The sequence below is a fragment of the Podarcis erhardii genome, assembly GCF_964252035.2.
Source record: "Podarcis erhardii genome assembly, chromosome: 2".
NCBI classification, from domain to species: domain Eukaryota; kingdom Metazoa; phylum Chordata; class Lepidosauria; order Squamata; family Lacertidae; genus Podarcis; species Podarcis erhardii.
Window position 1 is genome coordinate 61,704,620 of NC_138498.1, and position 24,945 is coordinate 61,729,564.

The 24,945-nt window shown below is 40.6% G+C and overlaps 1 protein-coding gene across 46 annotated transcripts in view; it reads right to left on the reverse strand.

Annotated features, from left to right (window-relative positions):
- The window catches only part of COL23A1 (collagen type XXIII alpha 1 chain), a 310,455-nt gene that overhangs the window by 31,512 nt on the left and 253,998 nt on the right, over positions 1-24,945 (reverse strand). For 45 of the 46 annotated variants that reach the window (XM_081851406.1, XM_081851393.1, XM_081851402.1 and 42 more), the window contains exons 1-4: positions 6,818-6,901; positions 3,313-3,429; positions 2,402-2,437; positions 659-685 (exon numbers count right to left, since the gene is read on the reverse strand). In XM_081851406.1, coding sequence (XP_081707532.1) covers positions 659-685; positions 2,402-2,437; positions 3,313-3,429; positions 6,818-6,886 — 249 coding nt within the window. In that variant the 5' untranslated portion in view covers positions 6,887-6,901. Of the gene's footprint in view, positions 1-658; positions 686-2,401; positions 2,438-3,312; positions 3,430-6,817; positions 6,902-16,868; positions 16,896-18,548; positions 18,576-19,203; positions 19,231-24,945 lie in introns of those variants that run through there. The other variant, XM_081851422.1, reaches the window with a different exon arrangement.

The window sequence follows — 24,945 nt, forward strand, 5'->3', positions numbered from 1 at the left end:
AAAGCCCAGTCCAGATATTCACAAACCACTCCATTTGGACAGTTTCTAGAGGGGTAGCTGTGATCACTTCTTGCAGCAAGAACGGCAGAGTCTTGTTACACCTTAAAGACTGTTATGGCAGAAGCTTTCATGTACTGGATCAGCTTCAGGGATACAACAGCACAGAGTGAATAATGTTTGATCTATCATATCCATGGATGGGTGAGCCCCATGTGATTAGCCCTGATTACAATGCAAAAGTTACACAACTCCCCTGCAGTTTGGGATGTTGGTGGATGTTACTGAAATCTCAAGAGCTTTGCTCCTCCCTTGCTCATTCTGCTGCTGTGCTGGGCAAGAAACAAACCACAGTCTGCTCTGGATCAGAGGATTGCTTTGTGCTATTGTATTGCTGGGTTTTTTGTTTTAAAAATGCTTATTTTAAATGTGTTTAGTAGTTTTAACTGCCATGTTATTTTATTTTCAAGTTGGAGATATTTTGTGACTGTTGTGATAACTGAGTTGTGAGGTGGAAATAGATAGATAGATAGATAGATAGATTGATAGATGATAGATGATAGATAGATAGATAGATAGATAGATAGATAGATAGATAGGGTTGGGAACATGATGTCTGAATGCAAATAGCATTTGAAAGAAAGAAACATAAATAACTTACTTTTCCTCCTGGAATACCAGGCTCACCCTTCAAAACAAATAAATGAAGAACCTTATGTTTGACATACAAAGATCAGGAATGAAAACATTTCCCCCCCAATGTCTAGCAAATGTTACAAATAAAATTGTACCGTTTTCAAAAAACATACGCAGTCAAGCTCATTAAAAATGCTGCTGGGCTGTCAATCTTTCTGGGGCCCAAAGGTTGATTTATTTGCAATTTAGAGGAAGTGTCATGGGCACCTATATAAAACGGCTGTTGGGTGTAACCAGTCACAAAACTTAAATAGAAACACAATACCTGAGGCCATCCAACGAAGCTGAATGTTGGAAGATTCAGAAAAAGGAAACACTTTTTCATACAATGCATAGTTAAAACTATGGAATTCCTTACCACAAGCTTTAAAAGTGAATTATTGGGGTAGGGAGAGAGAAAGCCCCACTGCACAAACAAGAAGCCCCTGTGCTGACAGGACTCACTAGCTGAATCCTGCCCACTATGCCCTTTCCTCACCAGCAGGTCTCAGGATGGATTTCAGCATTTTTTAATTCAGTAAGAAAAAACAGTCAAAACAAATTACAGTCACAGGAATAGGGTGGGTCTTCAAAACACAATGGGAATAATTCAGCTTAGAGCTAAGGAGATTGCTCTGTCAGCACAAGCATTTCTGCTCACCTGCTATAACAATCTCCCTCTCCTCTGCTCACATGCTGTTCTGGGGGGTTCTTTCAACTCATCCTAGCCTATTGGTGGTGGGGTGGGGGACAGTGGGGGCACACAGTGTGAAGAGAGCTTCTGAGAATATACTACAAACCACCCACATATGTTTAGCAGCCATGTGGAAACATTCCTCTTCTTCCAGGCCTTTGCCGAATTAAACAACCTATGGCCTTTAAAAATCTCTCTGTGTGGAGGTGTTGTTTTATTTGTTATTATGTTATGTATTTGTGTGTGTTTATACTGTAAACTGTGCTGTGATCCTTGAATGAAGAGTGGTATATAAATTTAATAAATAAAAATAAAAATAATTTTTTCCCCCACTCATGGCCTGTGATCTTTTACGTCAAGATGCTGTAAATATAGTACCCTTGAAAGGCTTGTGAAAGGGCAGTGGGTCATCCGTGCAGTAGCACGCACAGGATGCAGAAGTGGAAATGGGTATTTCTCCTATGACGAAATATCACTTGGGAGTTAAGTTTGCTTGCATGGTATCTTATTACAAATGTTCTGACACTTAAAAAGAGGTCAGCAAGTCTTTTGATAGTCTAGGTTTTGGTACTTGTAGTTCTCATGCACGACAGTCAGTGCATGTAGCGATTTAAAAAACACAACAATATCGATGTAAAGAAATAACCTAAATAGGTCCTGACAAAAGAGCATATGCGAAATGTCTGTAGGACAACAAAAGACAGAAGAGAATGAAAAAGTGCTTTGGGAAAGAGGCTCACCTTATTTTTTCTGATGGTGCAGTACAGAAAACTGACTCGTAAAAACAGGCAAGACTCTGACTGTTTCAAAGCCCTAGACGATTAAGCCTGACAATTGTTCCAAACTCAACGTCATGTATTTAGGGGTAGTGATTAGATGGCCAAAGCATAGTCAAGGAAAGGAGCTGTATAAAACTATTATAGAGCAGAAAGAGGAAGAGGAACACATCTGAGGTAGGCTAGGCAAGCTTCTCATGCTTAGTATGTGAAATCAATCCATTAGGATATGTTTTGATACCATAGATTGCATACTAACCATGATACCAGCTTCTCCAGGTTCTCCTTTCTCACCCTAAAGAAACACAAATGTAAGTTATTTAAATAAAGAGACAATGAATACATTTCTAAAATTACTTTTTCAAAACGCTCCCCTCCCACCTAAGAAGCACAACAGTGAAGAAGAGAAGCTTAAGGAGATTGCGTTATTTCATTGACTTAGGGAACGTAGAAATGTTGCCATGTCTTGATGATTTAGATTAGTGTTATTAATAAAGTTAAAATACATACAGGTATGCTATGGTTCTATTTATTATGGATTAACATTGAACACATAAACTGTATCTCATCTCAGTTATCTTTGCTTGGTAGATAATGACTGTTAAGTCTCCTAATTCAACAGTAGGGGATTTAGTGATTAATTTAATGACTAAGGACTGAGTATGAATGGCTAGTTAATAAAAGGCTAGTGTGAAGATCATTTTTATGACACAACTACCGCTTGCCCTACAGAACAATCCCATAGGCACTGCCAAAAAAATTGCTGCTGCAGCAGCAAGGGAAACTCGAATGTTGATAAACCCCAAAGCCTGCCATATTGCTAGAATCTACAAGCAGAATTGTCAAAATATTAGCTGTTCATTGCAAAATGCAAGATAACCATACCAAGGCAAGCCGCCGCCACAAAGCTTTGTTGACTAGATTATCATCCCTGCTCAACGCAAACAGTTTGAAGATGAGTTCTGCCTCTGGTTTCAAGATATTGAAGAGTGATTTCCCTTCGCTCTTACTCTTTGCTCCAAAAATGCCTGTATCCTCCACCTAGCACCTTGATACATCTGAGTTCTAGGCTCAGGAAGTTACAGTTGAAATGCATTCATGAGCAGGATATCCCCGCAAAACATGCATTTTAGTTTTCAGCAGTTATCTTAGCTAATAACTACGCCTTACAGGAAGGCCTGGGGGTCCCCTTGGGCCATCTTTTCCCGTGTCTCCAGGGGGCCCTCTTGCACCCGGCTGTCCAGGAGGACCTGGCGGACCAGCAGCGCCATCATTACCTTGATCCCCCTATAAGAAGTTTAGACAAAACATCGCAATGTGAAAAAAAAGAAAAACAAAGTCCTTATGGGTGGACTGTGGCTGCAAACTCACTGCATAGCAAAATGAGAGAAGGAAAGAAAGAAAACAGGACACATGGTTAGGGAATCAGTATGTTTGAGTTTAAAGATAAAACCTTGAGCCTGCAAACTGACTGACCTTTCTATGGTACGTAAACTTATTGAAAGAGAAGAAATTTATGTCTGAGGTTTCTTGGTGTTTGTTTTATTCTCCCAAACAATTCATCTAATTACAAATATTGGTAATTAGTATTTCTAACTTATCCGTGTCCAATTTGTGTGCCTGCATTGTACAGAATGGCGTATTCTGTTTCTGCTTGCAGACACTGGATTCCGATACCGACTAGTTTTGAGAAATGATTAGTGAAAGGTCTTTTCTCTTCCAATGAGAAACAGGTAAGGCAACTAAAGAATGAACCCCAGTTCTTTAAATACCACAGTACGCGAGAAAGTAAGAGAGAAAACTACTACCCGGATTATGCTTGTAAAACAACATTTGCAAAACTAGATTCTTTATCTGAGTATACATATAGTAAAGCAAATCTTTAAAATATTCAAAAATGCTAAGCCTCCAAATTAGCATTCCAGTTTATTTTTACATGGATAACTTAAGAGTTCTGGCATCTAGAAGATGCCAGAATTACTGTAATTATTACATTTATATCCAGCCTTTCTTTCACAGACATAAATGGAATTGATTTTTATGTAGGGTTCAAAAGTATTCTCCCATCCAGGTATTGACCAAATCCAGGCTTGCTTAGCTTCAGCAAATTTGTTGCATCATGTGTCTTTAGATCATACCTAATTTATTATCTTGGGGGGAAGGTGGAATCTAGTAACTTTCTGAATTTTTTTTTTACAACATTTTAATGCATTCTGTAAAAAACACAAATCATTGATTATAAAGGAGAAAGGGTTGGATGTCACAGCAAGAATACACACAGATGTAGAATGCTAGCATACATTGCACACCATGCTCATGGAGCGCGTACATTTACTATCAACATCTAGTGAACACAAGAGAAGACTCAAAACAGATATAATGTTGGTTGTATAATAAGTATATCAATTATGTAATAAGTGCCCAATAATCTGGTCACAATCTACAGAATTATGCAACTGTGTGAGCAGCAGAGATTTTTATTTCCTGTTTTCAAATAAGAAGACTTTTATCCTTAAATGACAAGCAGCTTTTTATATGTTAAACTAGTTTCCAAAAGGACTTGCAACAAAGCATAGCCAGATATTTCATTTCTGATCATGAATTCTACACTTAACCTTTATTTCATGTACAGAGCATATAGACCCTCTTTCTGAGGAAGGCCACACTTATTTCATTTTTACTAAAGCCAAGAGAATGGTTTCTTTCAGAGAGCTTCTGGCTAAAGCAGAGAATTGACACCAGGTTTCCAAAATCTATCATTTAGATGACCATGGCTGCCTATTAACATTACTGTTCCTGGGGTTATGATCTACTGTGGGTAAGTTGGGGTGAAGAGCTCAGCATCTAGAACTGGTCTGCTTGAACATATGGAAGCAGCACTGAAACCCCCCATGACAAGGGTGGATTATAAAGCTCTTTATAACATCTGGGCAGGATGTCTCCAGTGACAGACTTGTACTTAAAGTCATCCTGCTATAAATCAAAAACCTAACAGTGAAAGCCATTCTACATTCCAGTACTACCAAGGTCCAGTTAAGAAAATTCCCTCACTGAGCAATGATATGAGTACAAGATAAAAACAAATGGACCTAGCTCTATAAAATTTCTCAGTATATTATTATATATTATCATTTCTTTTATACACCAACATATTTTTATTCACAAAATATGCAGGCATCCTCCAGCTATAATCCTGAAAGTACAACATTTCAAAATCGGAGTCAGTCTTCAAATGCTCTGCATCCAATAAATCAGAAAGAATGGTCCTTGACAAATTTGCCGTTTTTAAGCAACTCTTGTGTGCAGGGACCATATCACTTATGTATTCTGTATGTGTGTGGAACTCTGTACATATAGTAGTGAACCTAGATAGGTCACTCTAAACTCAGGTGTCTTCAATCTATCTATCATCTATCTATCTATCTATCTATCTATCTATCTATCTATCTATCTATCATCTATCTATCTATCTATCTATCTATCTATCTATCTATCTATCTATCATCTATCTATCTATCTATCTATCTATCTATCTATCTATCTATCATCTATCTATCATCTATCTATCTATCTATCTATCTATCTATCTATCTATCTATCTATCATTTGTCTGAATTTTTATTGAAAGTTTTCAACACAGAATACAAGGATTACTTTTTTAGATCCAGGACCTACTTTTAACCCAATCTGGCATCTGGGGACCCATTTCTTAATATTTTATCATATATTTGCATGGTGGTAGTGCTCCTGTTGCAACCCACCAGTTGATAGATAGATAGATGCCAGTTTCCCGTTAGAGGTAAACACTAACAGGGTTTCAGGGACATGTGTTTTGTCTCGCTCCTGGAACTATGTAACAGCTCTGGATCTTTGTGTGTTTATGGCATACTTTGGGAGCCTTGTGTAAAGGCTATCTACGCAAGCGAGATGATCAGGGTTCCCACTTGCACAAGGAGCCGTTAAATGCATAAGGCACCCAGATGCAGATGTCCGCTGTAAACAATTCTATGGTCTGAAAGTCACATGGCTCTGGGGGATGGGCTAAAAGTGTGCATCCCAACTCTATTCAGTGTTCCTTTTTCAGGCAATATGTTAATTTGCTGCTTCTGAGAACAGAAACACTGTACAATTTTCTATTAACCTATCCTTAGATTCAGATTTTCAGGAAAACTGGCTCAATATTGTAATTGAGAGAATGCAATTCTGGCCAGGGGAAAATTAGATTTAAGAATTTATCTTTGGGAAAGTCTACTAGTCATCATGACATTCATCATGACTTTGATTGTGTAGATGACAAAGAATGTTAGATCTGCTTTCATGAAAGCAAATGTGAAATCCTGTCAACACAATGAGGCTGAGTAATTTGCTCAAAGTTAATGGGATGACTGCTTTAAATTGTCTCATTAGTTGATGTTTACCTGTGAATGTTTCTATTATTATTTTTGGCACTGTTGCAATGGGGGGGGGGACTCAGATTCTAGTTGTCATGGCAATTGCTCCATTTTGTATATGATGTAAAACTGTAGGGGGGTGGTTGTTAGATTGTAAAAGAACAGAACAGGAGAACGAAAGAATGGAAATGAAGGAGGCATTATCAGTTCATAAATTAGAAAAGTGTTTAAAAAGCAACCTCACAATAAAACACAGCAAGCCAGAAGATTAAAAGCGATTCTACCTTAAGGATACGTCGGCTAAAAATAGGCTGGTCAGAGAGAAATCCATGACTGAGGCGAGGGAAAGCCATCTAGTCAATGTGTGGCAGGAAAGACAAAGAGGTCAAGACAAATGTTATGATGGTAGAGAAAAATGATTCAATCAGCATAATATATGAGAGGGAGCCCAGTATGGAACAAACAATTGGTATCACAAGGTGAAATAATAAATGGAACAGCAACAATAGATTTAAGACGCATTGTTCAATAGCTGTATAGGTGGTATCAGAAGGTACAGCTTTCCATTAGGTCAGCATCACAGACTTCAGAACTACAAAATAATGACGGCAGTGGTGGGTGGGGAATCTTACTAATTCCTCAGCTTCACAGGACATAGTTAAGATATTTTTCAACATTTCTTTAAAGGGCAAGAATTGCTATCACTTCAGCAACGGTGATTTTATAGGCATGTGTGTTCCCTGGCAACTGATATATCTACCCACTAAGGAAGAATCTAGACAAATTCCAGCTTTCTAATGCTGGCATACCTTAACCATTTGGAAGTTCATGTTTTCCATTTTGAGTAGAGATGTTTAAATATTCAATTTTCAAACTTTTCTACTCTCATATTAAGATTTTGAAAGTGACCCGAGTGTCTGTTTAACTATATGAAGCTGAAATTCTAAATAAGCTTACTTGAAAGCAAGCCCCATTGAATACAGTGGTACTTACTTCAGAGTAAGCATTCCTAGGATTCTACTACATGATCTTTGTATTTGAGATTTGAGCTAAACTGTAAAACCATTCACAGGGCTGGATGCCAACCTGTCAGCCACAGTAAATCTCATCTCTATCCAAGTATGTTAAGCCCTAAAATAAAGTGTAACTTGAGTTACTGTACATACTTACAAGTGGTTTAAATATAGAAAAGCATGAGCCTGACTGCTTTGCCAGTCAATCCGTTTGGATAAGGCTAATGCCTGACAGCCAAGTAAACTCAATTCATCTGCTTGATGTACTAGAAAGGAGATAATTTCTGTATATGGTTATGGGCGCTTTCTGTAAAGCTCATCTTCCTCATAAAAGAAAGAAAAATCAAATGGGATTAAAAAAAATCTAATTCATATAGTATCATTACATGTATCAAATGTTGTCCCCCCCTGCCAACAGCATATAAATACCCTGGAGTCAAGCAATTTAGTCCTAAAATGTAATTAAGTTAGACGTGGAATGTGGACCAGATTACAGAACTGGATACCAGAAGCATTGCTCCCCTGTTCGATAAAAGGATGGGGGTGGGGGGAGGGAACTGTCTACTACCATGGAAGAACTACCAGTGCTTCCATGAGTTTGGTTGAGGGTTGTCTGCAAAGTTGTAAGTTGCATGTAGCATCTGCAACACAGATGTAACATTTTCATATCCTCATCCTCTGTCCTGAGGCAAGTCTCATTGAACTGCATGTAAATTGTTTTAGTTGAGTACACGAACGATTAAAATCTTAGCTGAAGGACAGATCAACATGCGAGATCTACGCATTTGTTTTGGTATAACTGCTAGCAACACCAAATAAGAAGCACCTCTTGGAAAAGAAATTTGAAAAAAAATAAGTTGTTTTTGTAGAAAACAACTCATGTTGCCCAGGGCTGAGCAAAGACAATCTGCAACACTCTTGGAAACAAATGGTCATGATTTTAAGTAAAACGGTTGCATGACTTAATGAGAGTAGAACCCACTTTCTTTCCACATCCTATTTCTAACTACTTTGACAACAGAGAGGACTCTCGACAGCATAGCAGAACCTTGGTTCTTGTTCTGAACAACACTAAAACAACAGAGGGCAGCAACTGCTTTATTCTAGGGCAGCTTTCCTCAACTTTGTGTTCTTCAGATGCTGTGGGCTCCTATCCTTATCAGCAGTGGCCGGCATGGTCAAAGACCAGGGATGATGTACTCCAAAAATGTCTGGAGGGCACCAGGTTGGGGAAGGCTCCTCTAGAGAACTGGGAGAAGGAATTTCAATCATAGTCAATGCCCAATATATCACTGACTTTTTGGAAATACATAGCTATGGGTTGCAAATACTTCACTGTTCCCCCTGAATGTATTTTTGCATACACTGATTATCTTGTTTCCTAGTAAATGTCTTGTACATTCATTTTGATTTGATTTAGTACATAGATAACAATGGTAGCATTGCTAGTTTTTTAAATACCCATTCTAAACAGTTTCCCCATTTCTTTTTACTTTTATTAAGTATACTGCAGTAACTGTCAAGAACTGTTACATGTGGTATATTTATTATCAGCTCCTTGCTTGTTTCTGTGGGCTGGCATATTTATCAAAATTCAGTAAAAGCTAGTCAGCAACAGGACAAACTGTGGAACTTGACCGAGTACCGAGTTTTGCAAAACAACAGTACAGCAACACTCCTCTCCATTTGTTGCAAATGCTGTATGCTTCAACCAGAAATTCAGTCTCATTAAAAAGCCCTATCAAATTTCAGCAGAAGACACTTAATTTCGTGTTCTGAAGCACTGTTCTGAGATACAAAAACAGTGGAGAGTCGCTGCTTTCATGTCCTGCTAGTAGGCTTCTCAGAAGCATCTGGTTCACTACTGTGAAAACAAGGAAGCTGGACTACAAAGATGGGATGTTTTTTGCCCAGAGTTGAACTTTTTTGGCAAAATCGCCAAAAAGAATTTGCCATTTTTGAGCTATTTTTATGCAAAATCAGCAAAAATGGCACTGTCAACATGGGTTGCCATACACCCAGATTTTCCTGGACATTTTTTTTTCTGATTTATGCCCAGACACTGCTGCTGACTGCAGTATTCCAGATATGTCTAGGGAAATTGTGGATATATGGCAACCCTAGTTCTAGTCTTTTGACTTTTCTGTTTTTGATGTTCTTAAGTCTGTTTGGGTTGCTCATGCATTTTAATTAAGACATTTTTTGTGTGTGTGTGTTTTGCTTGCTTGTTAAGCACTTTTAATGATTCCTTCAGGATGGGAAAAATGGATATTAAAAATAATAATAATTTAATTTTTTTTAAAAAAGCATACTGTTGTCCTTCACCACTGTCTTCTTGAAAATTTACGAGCCTGAATTTCTTTTGTTTTGCTTTGAAAGCAACTGAAAATGCTTGGGGAATTGTATGCAAGCAGATCATGCAAAATGCATGATTGATGAAACAGATTCAAACATAATTGTTTCAGTTTCAGTTAAATTAAAAGAAATACATTTTGGGGAAGTCTGAGCTAATTCTTTAAAAATAACTGTAATTTTGAACTGGGAAAAGAATACTGGCACCATGTTTTTCCATGAGAAAGATGTTGTCAAACAGAATAGATGCATTAAGCTGGTACTACTCAAGCTTAATGCATAGTTTCAGAACAGGATGCGCTCAAAGAAAATTATGCAATTTCCATTTTAATTAAATTATTACCCTGTCTCTAAAAAACCCCCTCTTAAGACAACTCTTTCTTTCAGAGGCATTAGCAGCTGCTGATTGTTTTTTCTTTACTGCCACCACAGAACATGTAATCTGAAATAATGTATCCTCCCATATAAACCAGGAAACAACTTTAGGAAATAAAGTCTATCACTGAGGCTAAAGAAAAGATATTGCTCAAGTTAAGGAAGTAAAGATAATTGAGGCCAGGTGGTGTCACAGGAAAGGTCCCAGGAATTGGAAGAGAAAACAGAAGGACTGAGGAGCCAAATAAATGTCCTAAACATCCAGAATCATTAACATTTGTGTGTGTGTGTGTGTGTGTGTGTGTGTGTGTGAGAGAGAGAGAGAGAGAGAGAGAGAGAGAGAGAGAGAGAAATCACAAACAGTTAGTACCATAATCTGATTACTTGATGATCCTGCTGAGTGACTGGAGCTCAGTTTCCCCAAGGGATACAACGCATTTGAGAAACTGGGGCATGAACATATTTCATAACATGAATGCTTCTAAATGCAGACTGCTTTCATGCGTAATTGATAACATCTGGGGACTGCTTGCAACGTTTTCCATCTTTTTAAAACGTAACATATTTCTAAATGGTCTCCATTCAATGGTTTATATTTAATGGTGACAACTCTCTTCTAGGAACAGATACCAGGCATCACCAGTCACCACACACCTTTTCCTTACTACTCTTTCAGGTATAATCTTGTCTCAGGAACTTATACTGATATGGTTTTGTTCATAAAATAGCACAAGATTTCCTACATAGATAGTTTGAGGATGAAAGCCTCTAAATCCTACTTTATGAGGTGCATCCAGATATAATTTGCCACGTGAAACAGAGCAATATCATAATATAAAGTGTGCTGTCCTACTTCTGATAACGTACAGGAAACATTTTCCCTACAGAATATATTTCACAGTAGTTTGCATCACAGTGAGTATTGTGTAATTTGAAAAAGGAATTCCTAATTTTTTTCAAAGTAGTTATATTAGCTTAAAAAGATTACACATAGGGTATACTGTACTTCCTATGATCAAGGGCCTCCATAACATTCTCAATTATAAAGTTAGAAGGTTCTAGAATCTCCTGCATGTGAGTGTCTGAGGGCCCTGCTCCTTCCTGCCACTCACCATCTGGCCTGGGGCAGGGCCTGAGGCCTCATAAAGGACTGCTGGACTCTGCTGCCCGGGAGGACTCTCCTGCATGTGAGTGTCTGAGGGCCCTGCTCCTTCCTGCCACTCACCATCTGGCCTGGGGCAGGGCCTGACGGGCCTCACTGGAACAGTTGCTGTTACTGCCGGAGGGGTGCAGAGTGCTTTTAAAATGTTTTAAAATTTTAATTTTGAATTTTTTGTATGTGGGGGGGGGGTGCGGTGGATGTTTATTGGGCCTGGGAATTTGTTTGATTTTATGTTTTTGTAATTTTTGTAATTTCTATTGTTTTTTGTTTACATTGTCTTATTTGTGTTTTTTTGTTTGTTTGTTTGTTTGTTTCTTAAAGGGGTTATTTTGCTCTTAAGGGGAGGGGTCAGGGCTGCCGGGGAATGGGCCCCAGCCCATAAAATGGCTGGGATATGCTTCACAGGGGGGAATGCACTGGGACAACCGATCTCAGTGATCACGGGTAGGAGGAGGAGTTACGCTAAGACCAGACCATGTCATTACAGAGGAGGCAGGTTTAGTCGTTGTCTGAGGACTATCCCTGCCTCTGGGTCTGGTCCTGACCGGATGAATACTAGAATCAGCAAGGGATACCCACATGACCTGAAAGTGCTGCTGTGCAATGCCAGGTCAATGATTCATAAGACCACTGCCATCCATGACTTGATCATGGATGGAGGACTTGACCTGGCATGTGTAACAGAGACTTGGTTGGATGAAGCAGATGGGCCTGTCCTTGCCGCTGCTTGTCCACCAGGTTTCTCTTACGCACAGCAACCCAGGTCATGTGGGCGGGGAGGGGGGGTTGCAGTGATTTTTAGGAAGTCATTAGTTTGCACCAGGCGTCCTATTGGGAAGACCCAGTTTTCTGAGTGCATGTTCTGGAAGTTGGGCAATAGGGGCAGTACAGGATTCCTTTTGGTGTACCGACCTCCCCGCTGCACCAAGGATTCCCTGCCCGAGCTGCTTCAGGTCGTGGCGGATGTTCTCCTGGAGACACCTAGCTTGGTCGTCCTAGGGGATTTCAACATCCATGCCGACACGACCTTACAAGGGGCCGCTCGGGACTTCGTGGAAAGCATGGCCTCCATGGGGCTGTCCCTGAATAAGTCTGGCCCAACCCATAGCCGCGGACATGCCTTGGACCTGGTGTTTACCTCTACGGATGTTGGTGATCTGACACTAAGTAAAAGCGAAACGAAAGAAGTGCCATGGTCAGATCACTTCCTGGTGCAACTGGACTTCTCCGCGACCCATCCCCTCTACAGGGAGGTGGGACCGATTCGGATGGTCCGCCCCCGCCACTTAATGGATCCAAATGGTTTCCAGAGAGTGGTTGGGGATGCTTTATCCCATGTTGATGGCCTTTCAGCCGATTCCCTGGTGGCCCGCTGGAATGTGGAATTAACCAGGGCTATTGACTGTTTGGCTCCGAAGCGCCCTCTCCGATTGCATGAAGCCCGGAGAGCCCCGTGGTTTTCCACGGATCTGAGGGCAATGAAACAATCGTTGAGACGGCTAGAGCGCCGGTGGCGGATAACTCATTCTGAATCTGACCGGACACGGGTTAGAGCTCAACGTCGAGCCTACCAAGTGGCGATAGCGACGGCGAAGAAGACTTTCTTCACCGCCTCTATTGCATCTGCAGAAAACAGCAGCAGGAGACTCTTTCAGGTGGTTCGCAATTTAGCGGAACCACCTGTAACATCGGGGCCCAGTACGGGCCACATGTTCTCCTGCAATGATTTTGCAAATTTTTTTGCAGATAAAATCGCTCAGATTCGGGAAGAAGTAGACTCCACCATGGGAGCAGGGCCGGGGCGGGAGAGTGCTAGAGTCCTGTCTGGTCAAGTTGTGTGGGATCAATTTCAATCTGTTACCTCCGAGGATGTGGACAGGCTGCTTGGACGAGTGAAGCCAACCACCTGTCTCCTGGATCCTTGCCCATCCTGGCTTATAAAAGCTAGCCGGGAAGGACTGGGCGATGGGCTTCGTGGGGTGGTGAATGCTTCCCTCCGTGAGGGAGCCTTCCCAGACCCGCTGAAAGAGGCGGTTATTAAACCGCTTCTTAAAAAACCATCTTTAGATGCGGCCACGATGGCCAATTATCGCCCAGTCTCAAACCTCCCATTCTTGGGCAAGGTGATTGAGCGAGTGGTTGCTGAACAACTCCAGGCACGCCTGGAAGAAGCGGACCATTTGGATCCCTTCCAGTCGGGATTCAGGCCTCATCATGGGACTGAAACTGCCTTGGTCGCACTGGTTGATGATCTCCGGCGGGCTAGGGACAAAGGTGAGAGCTGTTTCCTAGTTCTGCTGGATCTCTCAGCGGCGTTTGATACCATCGACCATGACATCCTTCTGGACCGTCTTGAGGGGCTGGGAGCTGGGGGCACTGTTATACAGTGGTTCCGCTCCTTCCTCCTGGGCCGTGTTCAGAAAGTGGTGGTGGGGGATGAGTGTTCAGACCCCTGGCCGCTCACTTGTGGGGTGCCTCAGGGTTCTGTCCTCTCCCCCATGCTTTTCAACATCTACATGCAGCCGCTGGGAGCGATCATCAGGAGGTTTGGGCTGGGTGTTCATCAGTATGCAGATGATACCCAGCTCTACCTCTCTTTTAAATCAGAACCAGTGAAGGCGGTAAAGGTCCTGTGTGAGTGTCTGGAGGCGGTTGGAGGATGGATGGCGGCTAACAGATTGAGGTTGAATCCTGACAAGACAGAAGTACTGTTTTTGGGGGACAGGAGGCGGGCAGGTGTGGAGGATTCCCTGGTCCTGAATGGGGTAACTGTGCCCCTGAAGGACCAGGTGCGCAGCCTGGGAGTCATTTTGGACTCACAGCTGTCCATGGAGGCACAGGTCAAATCTGTATCCAGGGCAGCTGTTTACCAGCTCCATCTGGTACGTAGGCTGAGACCCTATCTGCCTGCGGACTGTCTCGCCAGAGTGGTACATGCTCTGGTTATCTCCCGCTTGGACTACTGCAATGCGCTCTACGTGGGGCTACCTTTGAAGGTGACCCGGAAACTACAACTAATACAGAATGCGGCAGCTAGACTAGTGACTGGGAGCGGCCGCCGAGACCATATAACACCGGTCTTGAAAGACCTACATTGGCTCCCAGTACGTTTCCGAGCACAATTCAAAGTGTTGGTGCTGACCTTTAAAGCCCTAAATGGCCTCGGTCCAGTATATCTGAAGGAGCGTCTCCTCCCCCATCGTTCTGCCCGGACACTGAGGTCCAGCTCCGAGGGCCTTCTGGCGGTTCCCTCACTGCGAGAGGCCAAGTTGCAGGGAACCAGGCAGAGGGCCTTCTCAGTGGTGGCGCCCGCCCTGTGGAATGCCCTCCCATCGGATGTCAAGGCGATGGACAACTACCTGACATTCAGAAGACATCTGAAGGCAGCCCTGTTCAGGGAAGTTTTTAATATGTGACATTTTAGTGTATTTTTTATCTCTGTTGGAAGCCGCCCAGAGTGGCTGGGGAAACCCAGCCAGATGGGCGGGGTACAAATAATAAATTATTATTATTATTATTATTATCTCATCAGTGTTTTTTCAGTGCTCATTGATTCACTGGCCTTGCTGACAGGTTTTTTCACCTACACTGTACTGATTTGATGGCATATGAGAAGGGTATCAGGATGGCAAAGGCTGATCTAATGTCTAGCATATTCCTGGATTACTCAGCTATATGGCTGCCCTCACAGGAGATGATACAGAATCAATCTGCAGCATTGGCACAGCATGCATGCGCATGCTGAAGCCAAACGCCAGGCTTCTCCATTCCCTAGTAGCTGCAAAGGCTGTTCTCCATGGCAGCCACTTTGGGCATAACAGCAGGAGGATTCTGTACCTTGAATTCACTAGCCAATATTGAACCAGGCATGTCTTCATGTGCCTCAGTGTTCTTCAGCTATGAAATGGGATAAATGTTCTCTGAATGGAATAAATGCAATATCATACCTATATGCATATTATATGTTTGACATTCTGTGTAGCCTTTGTCACCTGGAGGGACTCATGCTTAGTTTCATTTCCAGATTCCTGCTTGTGCTGTATTTGAGTATGGATTACATTTATTGATTTTATTAATGACAGCAAACCTTTTAAAAGCATAAGCAGCGGAGTTCCAGCAATAAATAATTGCCATTTAATAATGATAAAAGCTTGGGGAAATTTTTTAAACAGTTGTTTTGCCTATTTTTCGCCTCTCCCACGAAAACATCCCTACTATGGATAAATAACTGTGACTATTACTATTCCAAAACTGCAATCCTTAAATACAAAAACTGTGACATTAAAAAAAGAAAAAAGAATTTGGACTGCTCTTTCAACTTGCTTTGGTTTTTGCTACCACATTTTCAAGCAAATGTCTTTGTTCATGGAGGCTAGAAACTTATTCTAAAACAGATGCAGAGACCCCCAGAATCCAAATGGAGCCTTTAGGTGAAGGGTTGACCCATAGGTTGGCTAGGTTTGGCCTGTCCATTTTATAATTTCCCATACCAGCATTCATTATTTTACTTGCTGTAAAATCTAAGCTGCTGTGATTAAGCTCCTGGTCCTATTTATCAGTTGATGCCTGCTCAGTTTCACTATTCTCAAGTTTAAAAACAATATTCTTTGAACTAATTTCCAGAACACTTAATTTCAGGCTTTTTGTTTTGTTTGTTTTTGTCTCTACCTCATACAAATGCACAAGAAGACACTTAATAAAGTTGATTGCAAATCCCTGAGGAGTGGGGAGTGGGAAATAGAACAATGCTTTGCCTAGAAACAACAACAAAAAAAAATGCATCTCTTCAGTTCACTGGAGGTGGAAATCCTGTTGTGGACATGTATATATTACAGCTGAACTCAGTCCCACTCCATTAAAATTAAGTAGAAAGAAAATGAATCAGAGGAAGGATGCCCATATGCTAGCTTGTATGACGTTAAGAAAGGTTTATTAAATTCTAACTTTTATAGTTTAATGAGGCAGTCTTCCATATGGATGAGGACCAAGAAAAGGAAAGATGAAACAAGTTCACTATCAATTTCCTCATTGCCCTATGGTCTTTTTCTGCCTTTTTAAAAAAATATCTAATTCAGCTGAGAATCATCTTAAATTTGGGCTTCGATTTTCTAATACATGCCAAGAATTTAAGGCACCAAATTTCCTCCTGAGTTATCATAGTCATCCTCTTCTTCCAATTAATTTGTTTTCATTATAGACATCATTAGAGATCATTGTAAGCTGACAATAAAAAAAAAGCGATGGAGGAATAACAAAAGAGGAGATAGAGAAACCTAAATGGAGTGGGATGAATATGATAAAGTGCTGCTGCACACACAATTTTTCATTTTTCACCTTGTTTCGTCTTCACATGCAAGTACATCTGTCTGTGCTTATCAAAGCCAGGCTCTAACATAAGCTTTAAAAATGTTCATAGTTAGAAACAGTGCTTACTCTTGGGCCGATGTCTCCTTGATCCCCCTGCAAAACAGAAAAGTCATCATAATTCTTCTTTCCCCCATTTCATTTATTTGTTGTTTAAGAGTTGCTGTGATGAGAGAATTCATTTCTTCCACATACAATGGAAAAGGGTGACCAATTGAATGAAGGAAGTTTCCAAATTTGACCATGTGATGGACGTCCTTCACACATTTCATGCATGCAAAGGCCTCAGTCTTTCCATTTAAAGGACTGCCGATCTATATGCAAAAAAATAGTTAGGGCACATGCAAGGAATTCCTGTGGGATTGTGGTATCAAGACAGGGCATGGGTAAAATATCTGTGGAATTTTTAAAAAATTTGATTTTTTTATTTCAGGAAACAAAACACATCCATACAAGGAAAACAGAGCTTAGTAGTTGTATAGAAAAGAAAGAAAAATAGGGGCTGATGGTTGTAGTTTTAGATGCTCCAAGAAAGGCAATCAAATGAAAAGTGTCTTTCCATGAGGTTCCATAAGTCAATAAAAGGATATCATGTTGTACAGAAGGTATGAATCTCCCCCCCACTGCCTGATTGATATTCCTTTTGTGAAATAATTAATTTGTCCATAAGCACGTTGTCCCACACTTGTGAAATCCAGGCTTCCAAAAGATTTGCATTTAAAGTTTTCCTATTATTCGCAGTCACTAATCTAGCTGCAGTTAGTAAGTGGAGGATGAGGTGTTTGCTGGTTATGTTCTTAAACTGACGAGTAAAATAAGATAGTAGGGCTAATTTGGGGTCTGGTTGTAGCGATTGCTCTATCATTTGAGAATACATTTTGGGCAAAACCACCACATATGTAGCAGAGAGCCAGGCAAATTGCATTCCCTCCAGCAAAGGTTGGATGTGTAACAATTAATTCTATATAATTTGGCTGGGCAACGTGATATCTTTAAAGCATTTTCTTGAGTTCTAATTGAGATGCATCCAAATGGGAGTTTATTTCCCATTTGTTTCCAGAGTTGTTCCTCTAATTCTTCTCCAAAATCTTTACCCCATTTTTATTCGTAATGAAGTAAGAGGAAGTGTAGCCAGCTGTGTGAGACTGTTATATAGCTGGGAGATGTTTGCCCTTCCCAGTGGGTTGGTTGAGTTGAGTAGTTGCTCAAAGCCATTGAAAGTGCTTGAACCCTTATATTTGGCTAATTTAGAAAACATATAATTTGGTGTATCTCTAACTAGTCACATGGTACACCTCCCAGTATAAAATTTATTTCTAGAGCTGTAAGGAGCTTTTGGTTCTGTGGAATCCTTTGATGGCAATCATGTCAAAATCAGAGGGTCCATGCAGCAACAGGTAACCTGTGGCCCTCCTGATGTCATTGGGCTCCACCCACCCCAACCAGCAGGGCCAAGGGTGTGGAGACATGGTCTGGAAGGCCACAAATTACCCATCCTTCCCTAATGGAATGCAAAAGAAATATGTCCTAGTGGGAATTCCCAGTGGCAACTGGGACTACAGATTCTGATACAGAAGCCTTGTGTATGGAAAAGCAAATTCCTGACAGTGGACACAGGAAACAATATGACCCAAAGGCCAAACAGGAAGATGATTTAAAAAAAGAAAGAATTGAGGCACAACTCTTATTAGAATGCTTAGGAACCTACTTAAGAAATTTTAAGGCAATGTTCTGAATGGCCAATCTTACCTTTTCCCCTTTGGCTCCTGGAGGCCCCTGTAGAGATCAACAAGAGGATAGTAAGGAAGTAGCTGATTAATCTACAGTTCCGCGCTCCCCCCCCAAACTTTTACTAAAACAAATTATTTCAAGGAGAAAGAGGGGCCATTTACCTCTAATGTAGGGATGAGGAACATCCCTGATTTAACCTTTCCCCTGTCTTTATTTGTGGATATTTATGCTAGACCCTTTCTCCTGACTTCTATATATTTATGTATGTGAAATATTTCCCCCCTCTATAGAGATGCATTTAATCATGTGAACAATCTGAAGTGGTGCAGCCGAGACGTTGGTTGACTAACTCACTGACTGAGAGCTAGACCATATTTGGGGCCCACAGAGCAGCTGTGACTCTCAGGTGACGGTTTTTATTCTTGCTTTATTAGAACGTAAATATTTTATTCTTCAGTAAAGCTTTCTCAGAATATTCACTTTCTCAGAATACTTTCATGAGCTCTGGGCCCATTAGTACAACCCAACTAGGTTCACACAGTTAAATCAATGGATTTTAGATACCGTGGAGCAGTGCCAAGCAGCTTCTCCTCCTTATGCTTTTGCATATAGCTGAATACTGACACTTTTAATTCATCCACAGTGTGCGTGTGTTACTCAGAGCATAACTTACTGGTTTGCCATCCAGTCCAAGAGGCCCCTAAAACAAAAGAAGACAACAATGTGTTATAAAGCAATATTATTTTTGTAACACAGTAAATCCTGCCTTCCCACCTCAGATGCTTTTCCCACGTGATCAGTGAAAAGCATGTCCTGAGGGCATCACAGTCTTTGCACAATAATTCTGAAAAAGCTCCTTTACAGGCTAATAATACAAGTGCAAGACTGGCGTATAGGGCCTTCAGTGTGGTACTACCCATCCTTTGGAATTCTCTTCCATTGCATATCAGATAGGCACTTTCTCTGTTGGCTTTTTGGTGCCTGCTAAAGACATTCCTCTCCCAGCAAGCCTTCTAAAACTTTGATCCCAAGTTGGTTTCTGTCCTGCATCTGAACTGATTTCATGTATCTGCTGTTTATATTTTAAACTGGTTTTTTATATTTATAGGTGGTTTTTTTTAATTAAAAATGTTATTATATGCAATTGTTTTCAACTGTTTTTATATATGTAACTGTTTTATATATGTTTTATATTGTAAAGTGCTTCAAGATGCCTCATGAGAAACAATTCATAAATTAAATCATCATCATCAATGCTTTTGATGTGTCAGTACTCACTAGTAGAGAATACCAGCACCTCTTTTTTAGTTTAGTTTTTTCTGTCCATAGCAGCCATGATGTCATGGCACCCATGACACTTCATTCAAGACAAAAGAGTGCCAGCAACTCATTGATTTATTTGTGTGTTTTTTTTACCAAAAAGTACTGATAATATTGGTGCAGAACTAGCAAGACATGGCTCCTTTGGGAAGAAGGGGAGGATAGAAATTTAATAAATACAAGAGACATGGAAAGGAGTAGCCTCATTGTGTGGGAGTGTATGGCTGTGCTCCCCCCTTACAAGTATTTATTAACACATCATCACAGGAGGTCAGAGCAAATTATGACAAACAAAGCCAAATGAGAAAATCAACAGCAATGGTGTTTGTGTTTTTTGTTTTTTTTAATGGATGCACCTCACCATTACCATTTTGAACGAGTACTCCTGCACAGGGTAGGGGGAATTCAAAGAAAGAGAATGGGATAAAAATTAATGAAATGATGTAAGTGCAGAATGAGGAAGGCTGTGCCACTAATCAAGTCACATGCAATACTTATTAGGTGCCTGATGTACATTCCAAACAATAAACATAATACATACGGACATACTATTTCCTTTGGGCAAATAATATTGCAAATTTGAATACTGTACTGTGTAATTGTGATATCCTCAGGACTGTAGTACAAACTTCAGAGACAATTTGTTGACTTTGTACACTGTTAATTGAACAAAACTGATCATATGGGAAAACCCTAGACATTTCGAAAGGTGTTTAATTATTGAGCAATATTTTGGTTGGTTGTTTTCGAGGCACCACATCCTTTTCTAATTCTTTGTAAAATGGAAACCAGTTGGCCTTGTCATGCAAGAGTTGGTACCCACCCTTTAATGTGCTACTTTATTTGGAGGTTGTCCCTCACTGCATCTGCTTACTAATTTTAAAAATGATTAATTACTAGCAGTGGTAAAAGCAGGGTTGCCATATTTTCCCAGAAATCCAAGTATTATCTGGATTAAAGAAACTGCAGATGGTGCCTGGGTAAGGCATCACCTGGTTTAGATTCTAAGCTTTTATGTGAAAAAGAACATTTCAAGTTGCAGAGAAAAACAGGAAAATGTGCCAATCACCTGGTACTTAGTAAAAAAGTTGTTTCTCCCCCCAAAGTTGTTTCTTTGTTCTAGGCAATGATGCTTAACCACTTAGCCACTCCCAACCATCACATGTAAATGGAAAAGAGTGGCTAAGTGGACCAAATGGTTACCTAAACACTTGAAGGACAGAGCTTAACATTTGCTGAACTACTCTCCACTCTAACTTCTTTCTAACAAAACAAATTCCTTCCAGTAGCACCTTAAAGACCAACTAAGTCAGTTCTTGGTATGAGCTTTCGTGTGCATGCACACTTCTTCAGATACACTCTTCAGATACACTTTTCGTGTGCATGCACACGAAAGCTCATACCAAGAACTGACTTAGTTGGTCTTTAAGGTGCTACTGGAAGGAATTTGTTTTGTTTTGACTATGGCAGACCAACACGGCTACCTATCTGTAACTTCTTTCTAACAGTGAAGGTAGTGCTTGTTGGTGAAAAGGTTCTGCCTCTTTTTATTTGCCACTCTGGGTGATGATGGGGACTGCTACTGCTGCATTTCTCTTTTCTGCTTGTCTGCTTGTGTATGCATGGACTCTTAAATTAAAATCAATTATATAAAAAAGAAGCTGTGTGATATCAATGAGCAGATCAAAAAACCATTATCAAAATATCATAGAATTTGTAGAGTTCAAATGGTGATCTAGTCTAACCCCTTGCAATGGAGGAATCATAGCTAAAGAATCTCTGACAGGTGGCCATGTAAAAAGGGTTTTAAAAACTGCATTGAAGTTCACCACCTTCTTAGGTTGTCCATTTCACTATTGAACAGCTCTTTCCATCTGAAAGTTCTTCCTAACGTTTAGTTGGAATCTGCTTTCTTGTAATTTGAATCTACTGGTTTGGGTCCTGCTCTTTAGAGCAAACAGAAAACAAGCCTGCTTAAGGGCACCCAGTAAGTAGTGACAGAGTGGGTAAAAGAGCTGAGCTAATATGTCAATTCTTTCTTCCCTGGCATTGTAATCGCCAAACACCCACAAGCCCTTCCATGGGTTCTTTTGTCACTACTCAGTTTCTTGGCAACTAGTAGAGAGATCACACAAATGAGATAAGATTGTCCAGCTATGTCCAATTTGTATAATAATTTGCTGTTCAGTTTTCTGGGGCTGTGATATGGCAACCCTACGTAAGTTTTTTTAAAAAAAGCTATTTCTTTATACAAATATAATGACAGTAAGAACCAGCAATCATCACATATGATATATTAAGAGCGTCAAAGGAAATGGAAAAAATATTGATTTGTAGCAGGGTGAAAGAAGTGGGGAGGGATGATAGCAAAAGAAGTGGCCCTGAAATTCCTAAATATTTTCTAAGAGAAGTAACACCAAGAGCAGACTTCTTCAAACTTGGCCCTCCAGATGTTTTTGGCCTACAACTCCCATGATCCCTAGGTAGCAGGACCAGTGGTCAGGGATGATGGGAACTGTAGTCTCAAAACATCTGGAGGGCCGAGTTTGAGGAAGCCTGACCAAGAGCATTAGAAGTGCATGCTTGATCAAATCTCCCTGACTGCACAGAAGATTAGATTGCCTTTAAGGATAAACCCTCTCACTGCTGCTTATAGAATAAAATAAAGTATAAAAGCAACAGCAATGAATAATAAACAGCAGTAATCATAATAAAAGAAACATCTGGTTGAAAATTATTAAAATCCAATACACAAATGCTACTAAAAGCAATCAGCACTCCAATACAACAACAACCAGAAAAAGCCAAGCCAAGCAAATGGGTCCTTAGGTTTTTTGCTAAAGTCCTGTAATGACTGGGCCTGGCAGACCCCACATGGTAATGAGGTATGGCAACCAGAAGGTACTTTGGCAATTGTAAGGGTCGCACCAAAGTGCCTCTGCTGTGGTGTGCCCTTTTTAAAATCATCAGGTACCTTCCCAGAAGGTACTTTGGAGATTGTAAGGGATGCACCAAAGCACCTCTGGAAGACTGTGACTGCAGCCGAGGAAGCAGCAGCAATCGAGGAGGAAGCAGCAAAGGTGTGGGGCAGGGGAGGGGGGAGAGTGAGCGAGCAGGCAGGGGACAAGTGGTGGCAGCAAGATGGTGGTGGAGGAAAAAGAGGTGGCGTACGCTGTACTGACCCCAAAAGCACAATGCTGATTTGAAACTTGAGTCCCTGAATATGATGGTAAGTAAACATGCATACAATTGGGCGGAACACCAACTCATTTAATTACCAATTTCAAAAGGGATTTTAGAAATACTGTGTGATTTATGCAGCGTGTACAGTGTGCACATTCATCTCCTGCAGTTTAGCATCCAAGTAATAAAAGTATAAACCAAGCCTATATATAGCCACCCTTGTATAGGGCCTTCATAAAACATCAAAATAAAGTTTCAGTCATCTGTCAGTGCCAGGCCACGTCTGTATCTTAAGTGGCTGCATATGGGAGGCAGACAGCTGAAAAGTCAAGTCACTCCACCACTGAGTGTCCACACTGAATGTCCTCAAACAATTTGGCAATTGCTCTGATAATTTTTCATACTGCCATTTTGTATGGTGAAGTTAAATTGGGAGAAATCATTTGGCAGAGTAATATGGTGAGGGACACACTGACATCATTCTTGCTTAAATGCAGACCTTTATTGCTATAATCAGTCCCACAACATCCATCTGCAGTGCAGATGGAAGCAGATCTTTTCCTGAGTTTTACTATGGACAGCAAGGACCAGATATACCCAGAGTGGATCCAGTGAGGATCCTACTTCAGAATTTGATTATTTTAGGGTGAATTCAGGGTTCACTGGAGCTGTGTGGCAGCCACTTAAGTCTACCTTGTGTTGCTGCCTATACACAGAGGGGTGATGAAGTTGCCTATACACAGAGGGGTGATGAAGTCATATCGTTAAGCCCAACATTACCTTCCCTCTGAAGCTTTCTCTATATCTGGAGCCTTGGGTGATTGCTGGTTTTGGGCTTCACTGCATAATCAAACCACTGCCGCCCTATGTGATACAACCACTAGCTATGTAATAAGCTTTAAGCAAAGACCTGTAGTTCCTAGTTATCTGAATCTAGCAGTTCCAGATCCAGAGCAAACCTGGCCCTCCTCTGATCTGATCAACACATAAAGTTCTATACCCAGATAACCTCACATCACACTAAAATATGGGCAGAAGACAAATGCCCTCAGCCACCACACCGCTGCAACATTTTGCCAATAGAGGAGGAAAGTACAACCTTCAGGTCCTTGAGGCAACAATCTCAAAATGACATTTCTCTTACAATGCCTTTTAAGCATTCCAAAGCTCTGCAGCTATTTTCTGCAGAGGTAAGGTTATACTGTAAAGTCTTGAACTGCAAATCTATCTTTAAACTGGCCACAAGTACAAGTATTGGACATACATTTTGGGTTTATTTTATTTTACACAGTGATACTTCAAATGAGTAAGTACTCCAATAGGAAAAATTATTTGATAAGACCAAAAGGAGTTGTGCAGGGTCAGCCTAAATATCCATGTTGCTCAGTATCCTGTTTTGGACAGAGGCCAACAAAAAATGTTTCAGTTGCTGCATGGGAAATCAGGCTATTAATCTCCTTTGTTCAGTTGCAGTCAGTACTGTCATTCTAGTTTTATGCTCAACTATAATTTTGGTCCTTGCACATCTTTGACCTATACTTTTCTCCTCTGCAAATACTCGCATACAAAGATGGACACATAGAATGCACCAGTCTTTTTATTAACAGCATGCTCATCCAGCCACACATATTCTATAGCAGACTGGTCAGTCAATAGCTATTTGAAATTTTGCTCCTCCATTGAGTGTAGCCAAGCTAAGAGAATAGCAATTCTAAATTGCATGGGTTTTTTAAAGCACCCCATGTGGGCAACAGTACCCTTTACAATAAGGAAATCCCAGATAATAATTGCATCATATAAGCTACTCCTCAGACTTGTTGAGGCCCCTGCTTTATATAACCTTCTACACAGTTATTTAAGTTTTAGGAAAAGTGGAAGAACAAGCTGATGTTCCATGGCCATATTATGGCTG